The sequence below is a fragment of the Stegostoma tigrinum genome, chromosome 9 (assembly GCF_030684315.1).
Source record: "Stegostoma tigrinum isolate sSteTig4 chromosome 9, sSteTig4.hap1, whole genome shotgun sequence".
Lineage (NCBI taxonomy): Eukaryota > Metazoa > Chordata > Chondrichthyes > Orectolobiformes > Stegostomatidae > Stegostoma > Stegostoma tigrinum.
Genome location: NC_081362.1, coordinates 25,295,266 through 25,310,141, shown reverse-complemented (window position 1 = coordinate 25,310,141; position 14,876 = coordinate 25,295,266). Strand labels below are relative to the sequence as shown.

At 40.7% G+C, this 14,876-nt stretch overlaps 1 protein-coding gene across 4 annotated transcripts in view; it reads left to right on the top strand.

The window, feature by feature from the left end:
* The window catches only part of map3k4 (mitogen-activated protein kinase kinase kinase 4), a 194,010-nt gene that overhangs the window by 86,550 nt on the left and 92,584 nt on the right, over positions 1–14,876 (top strand). For all 4 annotated transcript variants that reach the window (XM_048535980.2, XM_048535982.2, XM_048535981.2 and 1 more), the window contains 3 exons: positions 2,576–2,821; positions 5,085–5,240; positions 6,335–6,492. In XM_048535980.2, coding sequence (XP_048391937.1) covers positions 2,576–2,821; positions 5,085–5,240; positions 6,335–6,492 — 560 coding nt within the window. The remainder of the gene's footprint in view (positions 1–2,575; positions 2,822–5,084; positions 5,241–6,334; positions 6,493–14,876) is intronic.

The following is a 14,876-nucleotide window of genomic DNA, read 5'->3' as shown; positions in this document are numbered from 1 at the left end:
AGCATGTTTCCTGACTGTCTCAAATCTTTCCACCGTCTACAAGACTCCAGTCAGGAATGTGAAGGAGTATCAGTTACTTGGATGGGTGTATTTCTACACCTGAGAAACTCAGCACCACTGAGGACAAAGTAGCCTACTTGATGGGCAACCCATCCACTACCTTTAGCACACATTTCCTCAACCTGCAACGTTCTGTACCAAACAAACTATTTACAAATTTCGCCATTATTATTTGCCAAGGCTCCTTTTTTCAGATGTTAAACCTGTCACCCAATAGAGGTAGCAGCTGTATAGGAATAGCACCAGCTGCAGGTTTCCTTCTTAGTCCTGATTGAAAATTTATCACCATTCGTACATTGTCACTAGGTCAAAATTTGGGAGCACCTTCCCTCAACAGAACTGCAGATGTACCTATACCACTTGGACAGCAGCTCTTTAATATGACTGATAAACATCTTGAGGGTAATTGAGGATGGATAATAACAGACTACTCAATGCCCAATTGCTTTGTTTATTGATTCAGTGTTAAAGAGGTTCAAATCAATGTGATGGCAAATAGCTTTATTTTACAGTTAAAACTAATTGAAATTCAACTTTTGTTATGATAATCTACCACTTGTCCTTCAGTGTCCAAGGTGGGAGATATCATTATTGCGCATTCCATGCGAAACGTGATATAAATTGATATTCTGAGTTAAGCTAAAGTTCTTGGTATTGTTATCGGAAGATCCGGTATGAAAAACTGTTGAGAACAAACATCTTTGTTTCAGTCGTGTATCACATGTTTGCTAATGCCAACTAATGTTGATGGGATAATATTGGTGTTTGCTTTATTATTTGCAGCATTTGGTACTGTCTTTTTGTTCTGTTGTGTACTTTGGCTCTGGGATCTTCAGGACTAATAAATCATTGTCGATCTTAAACAATAACTCTACTTTTCTGTCCCCAGCTGTTGTCTTTTCTGCTGAGTACTGCCAGCCAGCATTTTCTGTCCCTGCTTGGAAAGCCACTTTGGATACCTTGTCTTAAGCTGGGACAGTCCATGGTTGCTTTACAAATGAGATGCAGCCTTGAACAGTTGTTTGTTTTTAAAAGATTGCAAAATACATTTGATCATTTAGACAAACTGAACCTTACAAGGCATCTAAGATAATGGGAACTGCAGATGCTGGAGAATTCCAAGATAATAAAATGTGAGGCTGGATGAACACAGCCGGCCAAGCAGCATCTCAGGAGCACAAAAGCTGACGTTTCGGGCCTAGACCCTTCATCATTCTCTGATGAAGGGTCTAGGCCCGAAATGTCAGCTTTTGTGCTCCTGAGATCTTACAAGGCATCTATTGAGTTAGAACTTGGATCATCCCTGAACTTCCCTGGATGTAATGAATTTCCAACTTTCCCAGTTGTAATGAATTTTAACTGTTTTGAATTCGCCAGACGTTTTGTTGTCGTAAGGAAAAAATGCAGACTGTAAGAACTTTGTTTTGACAGTTGTCAGGAGTTGGGTCTTTAATTAACTAAAACTTGTTCAATGAGATGAATTGGGTGTTTTTCTGAAAATAGCTGTGATGTTAACTGTAAATGGCATAAACAGTAAATGAAAGTCAGCTTCTTGAAGGCATGGGAACAGATCTATAATTGACAGCAATCTAGCCAGATAGTGATAAAGTGGAAGGGATAAGAGAAAAGTAAGTCAGGGTGATCAAGGATAGAGCAGAAACTACTGTGTGGCTTTGGAGGGGAGGAGGACAATGAGAAAAGCAGTGGTGGACAAGGAAGAAATGTGATGGCATCAGATGGATTAGATGCACGGGTGAACAGTTAGTGGGGTTTAGACAATGGCTAGAATTAAATGAACTAGAAAATTTGGAGGAAGGGGATTTTGATAGAGTGCTATCGTGTGAACTGATTCTAATTGCAGCTAAGGTATTCCTCGAGTGGGATGGTGACTGAAGTGGCACCAGATGGCCTGATCGGTCTGCTGTAGATTTTTTTTTGGTCTAAAAATGTATCATAAAATGTAAATAGCTTAAAATTTGCTTTAAAATTTTACATGTAAAGACTGTGTAATTTTATTGAGGGAATGTACACCAACTTTGCCACTAATGTTATCCTGTCTTGGGTTTAGTGTGCTTACCCAATGGTAAGTAAGTAGATGGGGAATTCCTGTAAGATAAGTTACAATATATGTGCAATGACTTGATTTAGCTTCCATTTGGGAATTAATCTGGGCAAAGGCAAACTGTTAGGAATAATTTGACTAGTTTCTTGAAATTTGTATAAATCTACCTATCGCAGAAAAGTTGATTATCTACTTATCGACAAGTACAATGGCAGATACCAATTTTATGCCATCTTGTGGTGTAGAGGATGTGGCCTTGATTCCAGTCCCATCTGCCAAAGAGATCTGTCATCAGATGTCTCAGTAGGTAGGCTGAAATACTTAAAAGCTATTTTGTTACTGGTCAGATACTGTCCACTGATTTCCTGTGTCAGAACTGAAGGTTGAGTCAGATTCACTCCATTGTTAAAGCTTGCAGTTATGAGGTTACAGTCTCTTTTGTTTATATTACAGTTCTCTGCTGTTCCGGAGCCTTTGAGCTGCCATGACTATCTGCCTGAATTGTCTCACATGTCTTCCTGCACAGAGCAGAAAGGCAGCACTGTGTCCTGGGAACAGCTGGAAGCTATGGAACTCCCATCTTTCCAGCCTGCTTACTTGGTTTTATGTCGAGTTCTCCTCAATGTTATTCATGAATGCTTGAAACTGAGGTTGGAGCAGAGACCTGCAGGAGAGCCATCGTTGCTCAGCATTAAACAGGTAGCCTGTCAGAATAATCTGTACCATGGAGAAAAAGTTAAATTTTGTGCCTGCTTTCATAATTCTCTTGGAATTTGTTGTGTGATTTCACATATGTTTTCTTTTTTTAATGGCATTGATCTGCAAACTTCTGTAGAAAGTTCACGTTCTACTTAGAGTACTGTGTAACTATGATTAATGTATCTGCTGGCATGGAATTATCCCTTCCAAATAAGACAATTTCAGCTGTTTTTAGGGCTGTTGGTGTTTTCCATATTTTGTAGAAAAGACTTTTTTTTAAATGTAAGCAAATGTTTGTCTCAAGCAGAACATAGAACAAAGTACAAATGTATGGTTAGTTCAAATAAATTACAGTATATGAAACTATATTATGTTTAAGCTGTGCTATAAATGGATTAATGGTCTTTTTAAAAAAATAGTTTCACTATAAACTGTGTGTTTACCTTGATTCAGTACTGTTTGTTTTTGTTTTCTGATCGTAAGTATATTGGAGTGGTGCATCTTGCACTTTAAGTAATTAGACTTGTATGCTTTCACTCACATTTCTTTTTGGGATGCATAACACTGGATGTATGCGCTGATAATGATCCAGGAAGGGCAGCAGGGATTTTGGACCTTTGATGAATGGTGGAGATATGTTTTTAATCTTATCGATATGAGTTAAATAATGAAAAACAAATAGGACATGGTGTGTGAGTATTGAAATTGATGAATTAAGAATCTAATCAGTCGCCCTGTTATAAAAAGGATATTATTAAGCCAGAGGGGATTCAGAAGAGGTTTACCAGGATGTTACCAGGTATGGAACGTTCGAGTTATAAAAAGTGTGGATAAGCTGTGACTTTTTTCACTAGAATGTAGGATATTGAGAGGTAACTTGTGTAGAGATTTATAAAATCATGAAAGGTATAGAGAGGGTTTATGGTAATTGTCTACCAAGAGGATTGGATTAGGAGACAAATATTGGGGGGGAAACAAAAGGAAATAAAACATCTTTCAAAATCTTTTTAAGAATAATTTGTCTCCTTTCTGGCCTGTGAGGTTGATCAAAACCAGTGACCATAATGTCATTGAAAGGAATTGAGGAGATCAGGCCCAAATGTTCTGCATTGAATTTGATGTGCGGATATAGCCAAAAAAGGCAAGCTGTCAAAAAGAATAGAGAAACTTGAAGTTGGAGTGTTGATTGCTTTAGAGAACATAGTATAAATTGACTAGTATCTTCTGGATATCTGTAACTCATGGTATGTCTCCTCCAGAATCTTTTGACAGATACATACTGCAGTAACATTAATGCATCATTTTTCCAACAAGACTTGGCTTATGTTTTTGCTAGAAAGCTGTTTTCAAACCAATTCAGTTTCAGTGAATAAATTAGATAATTTGAGCAGCTAGTATGTTGAGTTTATATCAGAAACTAATAATTTTGTAAATGAAGCTAGTTTTAACAGGCAAGAAGACTTTGTTCTAACTTATGGTCAGTTTTCATTTGACAGTTACAGGGTTTCGGCAGGCAGTAATATTCTAGAAAACAATGTGGATTTGATATTGAATTCCTCAGAGATCCTGTTGGCCCCTGTAGTGCTCACTCTTATGTCAAACCACATTTAAACTTTTAGAAAGTGCTGGCAAAACTCAGCAGACCTGGCGCTACCTATGCAGAGGGAAGGGTTTTCTCTCTCTCTGCGGATGCTGTCCAACTTGGTTTTTCCAGTGCTTTGATTTTATTTTAGGTTTCCAGCATCTGTAGTATATTGCCTTTTACCAAATTATATTAGATCATTGTTTTAATCAATTTTATCCCCTCCTGTCCTCTTCCTCTTGTTGGTTTGATGTTTTGTTGAAATATCATTCAATGGATGCCAGTTTTCATTTTGGCTCCTTGCTCAAGTGGCAGCACTGTGTGTACATGTTATCAGATTTTAAGTTATAAAGGGAGGTTTGTTGGCCAAGCTAATCCTGATGTCACTTTGACTTTCATACAACTAGCAGGAGTCTCTTTACTTTTAATGAAAGAAGTTCAACGTCGTCATTGATATTACTTATGCTTGTGCATTGGACTTTATCGATTTATGGTGCCCTAACGTCAACCTGCTTGAAATCAGCTAATTCAAAATAAAGCAAATTTTCATGTTGAGTCAAATGGAAATTTTAAAGCTGGTAATTACTTATTACATGTTGACCTTGTCAAAGAGCTGTTATGTATTTGGACTTCTCAGTAGATGTTTCTAAATTCTGCATATAATGGTTATTTGTATTACAGTTGGTCAGAGAATGCAAGGAAGTGCTGAAGGGTGGTCTACTTATGAAGCAGTATTATCAGTTCATGTTGCATGGGATCATGGATGAATTCCAGCGACAGCAGAAGGTTAATAGCAATATTGATGAATTTGAGGAAGATCTACATAAAATGTTGATTGTGAGTATATAGCTAATGATTTTGATAATTAATGAGTTAAACTGGGTTTTTTAATTTGCTGTTTTAATAACCTGGTCAAAAAATATTCAGAAATGCATTCTGTTACTGTTGCGATGCCTGAAATTGGATTCCTTAACGACAGCGACAGAGAAACTGACTAACTCAATTTAAATTTACTCTAATGCCTTTTGATTAATGATGTAAATCATAATTTTGTTCATCAAGATTTCACACTGATACCATGGCAAACTGCTCCTTCCATCATTTCTTTTCCTTTCTAAAGGTTTGATAAGCTCTTGCTTTACTTCAAGCTATGCATTGTTAATGTTCGTATAGTTTAAGTATCTGGCTTTTATGACTGCATAGTATTAATCTTGTAGTAGTGATTTATGTAAATCTTGATATGCAGTTATTTCTGTCATACGAATTATAAATACCTAAGTTATTAGTAATGATGTTTCACCACCTTTCTACATTGTGATTTTAATCACGACACAATAGACATTTGCGTCTGCAGCTGTTTGGACTCTGGAATTCGGTCCCTAGTCTTCCACTTCTCTATATCTCACTTTTTTTTAAGATTCCCTTTAAAATCATCTTTACTGAAATTTGTGATCTTGTATCTCCTTATGATGTTCATTGTTAGTAAAGTTGTGTGATGATAGGACTTAAAGTGCACCCCTCCTCCCTTCAGTCCCCACCATGGTGACGTGTGTTATGATGGAACTGTGTATTTGAGTATGTTCTGCATGACAGGCAGTACTGTTTCCAAGATTTACAGGCATTGGTGTTCACTTATAACTTGTCTTCTCCTTTAATAACTGCTTATTGTAACATGGGTCTTTAAATAGTTTATTTCGCAGGGCCGTCATCCACAGTGTGTACATAACAAAGCTTGGAGCTCATTACTATATTGTTGTATAGTTCTACTGCAGCTAAAGCAATACTACATGGAATGAAACTCCTGGGACAGACAGGAATATGAGTGTACTGGTCCACAGTGCTAAAATATGCCTTGTAAAGTTTAGATAGTCTGCTTTCTGTGTGAGAAATTTTTTTCCAGTGCCATGTACAAGTTTCCTTGGTCATTACAGGTTTATTTTGATTATATGCGGAGTTGGATACGGATGCTGCAGCATTTACCCCAAGCTTCCCACAGTCTGAAGAACCTTCTTGAAATAGAATGGAACTTTACCAAAGAAATAACACCCTGCATACGAGGAGGAGAGGCCCAAGCAGGAAAACTCTTCTGGTAGGATCTTTGTTGTTACAATTACTGTAAAAAGTTTTTTTTTTAGAAAACGTTATCTAGTTGACAGCTGAATAGATGGCAGAGCAAGATTTTCACATTTTAAGGTTTGTAATCCAGATTAAAAACACTACTGACTAAACATCCCTATTTTAGGGAACTTGTACGTAAATGACAACAGAATTTTCCCTTCTACTTCTACTTTTAACATAATCAAAAATTCAACTTCATGAGTGCAATTTGCACTGCTCCTTTTAAGTGGTCATGCCCCTTCAATTTTCCAGGACCCACTCCAAAATTTTTTCCTCTGTCCTGAAGGTATACCATTCTTTTTTATTTTACTAATCTAGTACCTTTTTAACCCTAGAGCTGCCTTCAGTGGCAAGGTTTCGTTTACTAGAGGCTTTTCCTTCAGCATACACTGCAGGCAAGTCACTCGAGTTTCTGCCATGTACTTGGTGGGTGATGTTCCCATGTACATTGATAGTATCCATATCGATAATCTGACAATAGGCTGCCTTGGCAGAGTTGTGTAGTGTTGCAGTCGATGTTGTCCTGAGGGCTGGGTAGTTTGCTACAAGCAACAGTGTACTAAGATTTTGCAGTTGTTTGAAGGTGAGGAGTGGAGACGGAGGGAAGATCTTGGTGAGATGCTAATTGTCATCAATGACATCTTGAAGTTTGCAAAGAACATGGTGTAGATTTTCTCCTCTGAGGAAGTATTGTACAGTGAAAGGTACTCTAACGGTCATATCCTGTGCCTGTCTTCTGAGGAGATTGTTTCAGTTTTTTGCTGTGGCATGTTGGAACTGGCGATCTAGGAGTTGAACATTGTGTCCCATTCTTAGGAGGGTGTACTTCAAAATTTTCGGGTATCCGTTGCGTTACTCCTCATCTGAGTAGACCCTGTGTATGTGTCGGGCTTGTCTATAGTGGTTGGCTTCTTTAATATGTTTAAGGTGGAAGCTGGAGAAGTGCAGCACCGTGAGGTTATCTGTGGGCTTGTAGAGTGAGCTACTGAGGTCTCTGTGCTTTATGGAAATTCCTGTGTCCCGGAATGACTGATTCTGAAGAGTAGTCCATGATAAGTCTGGCGGGATGAAACTTGTTGATTCCACTATGCAGTTCTCTTAGTGATTCCTTGCCATGAAGAAAATGACATCAGTGTATTAGGTCTATAGCGTTGGTTGGAGGTCCTGTGCAGCAAAGAAATCTTTCTCCAACTTGCACATGAAAATGTTGGCATCTTGGGGTGCACATTTGGTTCCCATGACTGCTCCGTGTGTCTGGATGAAGAACTGATTGTTGAAGGTGAAGATGTTGTGATCAAGGATAAAAGTGGATGAGTTGTAGGATGTCTTCTGGAAATTGGCACTTGTTGGTATTGAGTACTGAGGCTGTTGCAGCGATGCCATTGTCGTAGGCAGTGCTGGTATAGAGTGAGAAAATGACCACTGTGACAAGGAATGTTCCTTGATTGGTGAGTTGGTGCATGCTGAGTTTCTGCAAGAAATCTGGAGTGAAGCGAGACAAGCTGAGGGTTTCTTATACAGTGGGCTTCAAGATACCCTCGACACATCTAGAGGGATTCTCATGCAGGGTCCCATTACCTGATACCATGGGACGTCCGAGTGTTCCACCCAAGATTTTATTTTTTGCAGATACATTCTATTTTGTTCAAGAAATGGACAAGTTGTGGTCGTAGTTAGTCGTGTGCCATTTTATAAATTCTTGCTTTTGGAATAAAACCAGCCTGATTCCAGGTTAAAATTCCTGAGACAAATTCTGAACAAGGCCTCCCCTACAATTCAGTGTCTGATCTGAGATGTCACCTTTAGTAGAATCTATCACTCTGCCGGTTTGAAGTTTGAAAAGTTAGACGCTGATGAAACCTTTAATTATCTTAGGGCTGTGATTTGAAACAGATGCTGAAATTTGCGTCTTAATCAGTTGAAACTTGCGCCTCCTTTATAACAGAGCTCTCCATATCCTGCTTCTGCAATTTCTAGATTGCAGGAAGGTATGAATGATTAAAGATTCAACATGATGTAATCAGCCAGCCATTTTAGGTTTGTTCACTCCACTCCCACCAGTTGTATGATCTTTTGATTTCTCTGCCTATAAACCGTGTCTGTGTGCTTTCCTTTACTGCACCTGATGAAGGGGCTACACTCCAAAAGCTTGTGCTTTGAAGTAAACCTGTTGGATTTTAACCTGGTGTCATATGATTTTTGGCTGAGTGTTAAAGCATTTCTAATATCCTTCTTCCTGTTCTTTCCCCATGCTTTCAACCAAAGGAAGTTGATTTCAAACGTACCTCTATCACAGAATCTTTAGATCAGTGATTTATTATTCCAAGCTGATCAAATATCTGTCATATCTATGTGACTTATTAGCACTCGTTGAAAATAAAATTGTAATCTTGAAATGCTGTGGTATCTTAGTTATCATTGACTAATCAAATGGCATGTTGATTACAGCAATACCATTTTCTCCACAAAGTATTCCCTGAATCTCTCTCAATATGTAGTTTTATCCTTTTCAGGATTAAAAAAGATCTCAGAACTGGCACCACTAGATAGCTGTTATCACGATATGATATAATATTACATCCAGCCTTAAAGATTAGGTCCAAGAATTGTAGCATTAACGTAAATAAGGGCGGACTGTGTGGATGTGAAAGTTGAGCTTGGATGGCATGCTAGGCTAGGGGATAGGTTAGTAGAAATGTAGTAACAGACTTTTTAGAGGATATTTCAGAATAAGTTTATTCCTATCATGAAGAAAAGCTTGAAAGGATGGACCCACTGTACGTGGTTAACAAAAAGTTAAGGAAACATTTAATTACTCAAAGGTGAGTGACATGTCAGAAGATTGATCAGAATGTAAAGTATATAAACAATGGAATGACTTAAAAGTTGGTTTAGGAAGAAGAAATTAGAGTATGCGAGGTGTTACAATCCCCACTAATATTAGATATCCTCAGAAACGCAATCTGAGAAATCATAATTTTATTTACTTTAGTTTTAGCAAAGAGGTCTCACTAAAACATAAACACACACTGCTGCAGATTTAAAGGTTTTACACACACAATAACAGTAAGAAATAGTCTAAAACGTAAATTGCTAGAGAAACTCAGCAGATCTGTTATACTGTTGGAGAGAAGGCACTAAACGCTTTGGCCCTTCTTCAGACCTGCCGAGTTTCTCCACTCTCTCTGTGACTCCCTTGTTCGCTCCACACTACCCTCCAACCCCACCATACCTGGCACCTTCCCCTGCAACCGCAGGAAATGCTACACTTGCCCCCACACCACCTCCCTCACCCCTATCCCAGGCCCCAAGATGACATTCCACATTAAGCAGAGGTTCACCTGCACATCTGCCAATGTGGTATACTGCATCCACTGTACCCGGTGTGGCTTTCTCTACATTGGGGAAACCAAGCGGAGGCTTGGGGACCGCTTTGCAGAACACCTCCGCTTGGTTCACAATAAACAACTGCACCTCCCAGTCGCAAACCATTTTCACTCCCCCTCCCATTCTTTAGATGACCATGTCCATCATGGGCCTCCTACAGTGTCACAATGATGCCACCCGAAGGTTGCAGGAACAGCAACTCATATTCCGCTTGGGAACCCTGCAGCCCAATGGTATCAATGTGGACTTCACCAGCTTCAAAATCTCCCCTTCCCCCGCTGCATCCCTAAACCAGCCCAGTTCGTCCCCTCCCCCCACTGCACCACACAACCAGCCCAGCTCTTCCCCTCCACCCACTGCATCCCAAAACCAGTCCAACCTGTCTCTGCCTCCGTAACCTGTTCTTCCTCTCACCCATCCCTTCCTCCCACCCCAAGCTGCACCTCCATCTCCTACCTACTAACCTCATCCCACCTCCTTGACCTGTCCATCTTCCCTGGACTGATCTATCCCCTCCCTACCTCTCCACCTATCTTCTTTTCTCTCCATCTTTGGGCCGCCTCCCGCTCTCTCCCTATTTATTCCAGAACCCTCACCCCATCCCCCTCTCTGATGAAGGGTCTAGGCCCGAAACGTCAGCTTTTGTGCTCCTGAGATGCTGCTTGGCCTGCTGTGTTCGTCCAGCCTCACATTTTATTATCCTGAGTTTCTCCAACAATTTGTTTTTTAAAATGTTTCAGGCCTTCAGCATTCATTGTTCTATGTTTTCTTTTGGTAAAAATATGAACCCACTAACCGCAGAGCACGCTGTTCGTAAATTGACAAGAAATAGAACAGCTATTGTGTGGTACCCAAAGCACCATTTGTGTAAAGCTGTCACCGGTATCTCCATGTCTAACACTTTGGTCATTTTAAGTCACGTAGGACTGCAGTTGTTAAATGAACAATTGTGACAGTTTCTTCCTTGAGCTGCCATACACTTGAGCTTCATTGCACCTTGCTTAAATGACTACTCTTCAGGTCTTAATCTCATCTGGAACCAACTCTGACTTCTCACTCAGGACCTAACCCACTCTATCCTTAGGAGCACTGCAATAATCAGCCATCCTGTTCCAAAGTTTTCACAGGTCTAAAAGATAGTACCAGTAGTTAAGTGAGACTAAATGTCTCTTCGTGGATTTCCTTTAGGCCAAAGAGAAAAACACATATTCCACAACATACTAACAAACGTTTTGAGATGCAGTTGTGTACCACGCTGAGTCACAAACAATGTTAAGTAAATAAAAGCCCATTCGTACTATTGACTTCTGACACACAAATAAACCCACTGGTTATAAACTCAAAAAAACACCAAACTCACCCCAAATATCACTTTAAATGATACAAATCCAATAGTTTACATCCTGGAGGAAGGCAGCAAAAGCTTCTGGTTTTTATAAAGAAAATAAGTTAAGTTAAGTGAGTATTAACTTTTGGAGAGCAAGAATTGTGAATTAATGATAGATCTCTGGTAGAGAAGTCAAGGGTTATGGGGAAAGGGTAAGGAAGTAGACATGATAAATTTTGGATTAGCTATGATCCTGTTGAATGTTGGCACAGGCTAAAAGGGCTGAATGGCCTACTCCTATTTCTGTTTCTTATGACTTTATAATACAGAATTATATAAGAAGTTGGAAAGGAGAGGAGAACTGAGGTAAATTACAATCATCCTGGAAGTGATAACAAGTAAACTGATAGAACGCAAGCTGACAAGTCTCCGGGTCCAGATGCGCTTCAACTTAGCATCTTAAGAGGTTGCTAATGATGCAGTAGCGGCATTAGTATTAAATTTCCAAAATTCCCTAGGTCCAGGAAAAGTTGCTTCCGACTGGAAAATACCAAATATAATTTTGTATTTGAGGAAGAAAAGAGGTGGCATAAAACACAAATCTATAACCTAGTTGTGGGGAAAGTGATAGCAGTCATAAAGAGGTTATAGTTGCATGCTTTAAAAAATTCAATTTAATAAGGAAAAGTCAACATGATTTTGCCAACAAGAAATGAGATAAATTAAATTAATTTACTGAAGGAATAACGCGACTGAACAAAGGGGAGTCTGTATACCTATTGTAGTTGGATTTTAAGAAGGTCTCTGATAATAAGATGCACCAAAGGCTATTGCAGAAAATGAAAGGCATTTTATATGGGGGTAACTTCTTAACATCACACTAAACTCTTTGTCTGTCATCTTTGCCTCCGTGCCCATTTCTTTGGACAAGAGTCCTCTCCTGGTCCCACAGACCCCTTTGCCCAACTCCAACACACACACTCTACCTTAACCCCTCCCTCTGGCCTTTTACCTGCTCCCAATCTTTTCATTGAGATCTGTCAACGTGACATTAGTTGCCTCAATTTCAGTGCCCCTCTCAACAAATCCAACCTATCTCACTCTGAACTGATTGCAGTCTGCGCACTCAGATCTAACTCTTCGTCATCAAGCCTGCCGATAAGGGTGGTGCTGTTGTAGTCTGCCACACTGACGTCTACCTTGCAGACGCTGAATGCCAGCTCTAAGATACCTCCTCCTACCTTCCCCTGGACCATGACCCCCACCATGGCAAATCCAGCCATTGTATCTACTACGTTTACAGATCTCATTTCATCTCCCCCACTCCAGTGATCTCCTCTACTCCGCTTCCAAGCCAATAGGCCCTCAACCCCGCACAGCTCGTTTCTATCTCCTTCCAAAAATCCACATACAGGACTGTCCAGGCAGACCCATTGTTTCAGCCTGCTTGCACCCCACAGGACTCATCTCTTCCTATCTTGACTCTGTGCCGCCCCCCCCCCCCCCCCCCCCCGGTCCAATCCCTACCCAGATACATCCATGATTCATCTGACGCCTTAACGCCGGTTTCAAAACTTCACTTTACTGACTCAGTCACACCTCTTTACCGTGGATCTGCAATCCCTTTACACGCCCATTCCCCACCAGGAGAGTCTTGAGGCTCTCCGCTTCTCCCGGAGCAAAGACCTGAACCATCCCCACCCAGCACCACCACCCACCGCTTGACCGAGCTTGTCCTCTCCCTCAACAACTTCTCTTTCAACCTCCACTCATTTTCTACAGGTAGGAGGGGTTACTATGGGTGGCCGCCTGGGCCCTAGTTATGCCTTTCTCTTCGTGGGGTACGTGGAACATTCCTTGTTCCAGTTATATTCCGGCCCCCAACCACAGCTCTTTCTCTGATACGTCGATGATATCATTGGTGCAGCTTCCTTCCTTGTCTGCAATTGGTAAAACTTCATCAATTTCGCCTCCAATCTCCACCCTGCCCTCACTTTCACTTGGTCTATCTCTGTCTCCTCCTTTCCCTTCCTCAACATTTCTGTTTCCATTTCTGAGAATAGACTGGCCACTAATATCCATTACCAAACCCACTGATTCCCACAGCTAACAAAGTGTGGAGCTGGATGAATACAGCAGGCCAAACAGCATCTGAGGAGCACAAAAGACTCCCACAGCTATCTGGACTATACATCCTCACACCCTACTTCCTATAAAGACTCCATCCCACTCTCTCAGTTTCTCCGTCTCCGTTGCATATGTTCAGATGAGGCCAACTTCAACCAGGGATCCTCTGAAATTTTCACCTCCTTTTGTCACCAAGGATTCTCCAGCTCTGTTGTCGGCAGGGCCCTCAACCAGGTCCGACCCATCTCCCGCACTTCTGCCCTCACCCCTTGTCTTCCCTCCTACAACAGCAATAGGGTTCCCCTTATCCTCACCTACCATCCCACCAGCATCCACAATCCAGAACATCATCAGATGCCATTTCCGCCACCTCAGCAAGATGCCACCATCAGACACACATTCCCATCCTGTCCCTTGTCCATCTTCCACAGGGACTGTTCCCTCCGGGTCACCCTGGTCCTCACCCCCAATACCTCCCCACAGCCCAAGGGCACCTTCTCTTCTAACTGGCGAAGATGCAACACCTCCCCATTTACCTCCTCCCTCCCAGCATCCAAGGGCCCAAACATACCTTCCATGTGAAACAACACTTCACCTGCACTTCACAGCATCAAGTCTACTACATTTGCTGCTCACAGTGTGGTCTTCTTACATTGGGAAAACAAAGTGTACACTTGGTGACCGCTTTGCAGAACATCTACGTTCTGCTCGCAAAAAAGACTCTGAATTACTGTTGCCTGCCACTTCAATGCACCACCCTGCCCTCTGGCTTGCTGCATTGTTCCAGTGAATGCCCAACGCAATCTAGAGAAACAAAACCTCATTTCTGTTTGGGGACCATACAGCCCTCTGGACTCAATATTGAATTCATTAATTTAGGTCCTAAACTCTCGCATGTCCCAGCCCCTCACCCCACACACCAGGGCCTTGTTACCACATAACCTGCCACTACACACCCCCTTAACAACTATTAATGTTAACATTAATGGCCCCATTAACAACTTTTCACCCTCCCAGCCTGATCATTAGCAACACACTTGTTTGTCGACTGTCTTTCTCTCTCTCTCTTTCTCTCTTTCTTTCCTCTCTTTCTTTCTCTCTTTCTTTCTCTCTTTCTTCTCCCTTTCTTTCCCTCTTTCTTTCTCTCTTTCTTTCTTTTCTTTCTTTCTTCTTTCTTTCTTTCTTTCTTTCTTTCTTTCTTTCTTTCTTTTCTTTCTTTCTCTCTCTCTCTTTCTTTCTCTCTCTCTCTTTCTTTCTTTCTCTCTCTCTTTCTTTTCTTTCTCTTTCTTCTTTCTTTCTTTCTCTTTTTCTCTCTTTCTTTCTTTCTTTCTTTCTTTCTTTCTTTCTTTCTTTCTTTCTTCCTTTCTTCCTTTCTTTCTTTCTTCTCTTTCTTTCTTTCTTTCGTTCTTTCTTTCTTTCTTTCTTTTCTTTCTTTCTTTCTCTCTTTCTTTCTCTCTTTCTTTCTCTCTTTCTTTTCTTTCTCTTTCTTTCTTTCTTTCTTTCTTTTCTTTCTT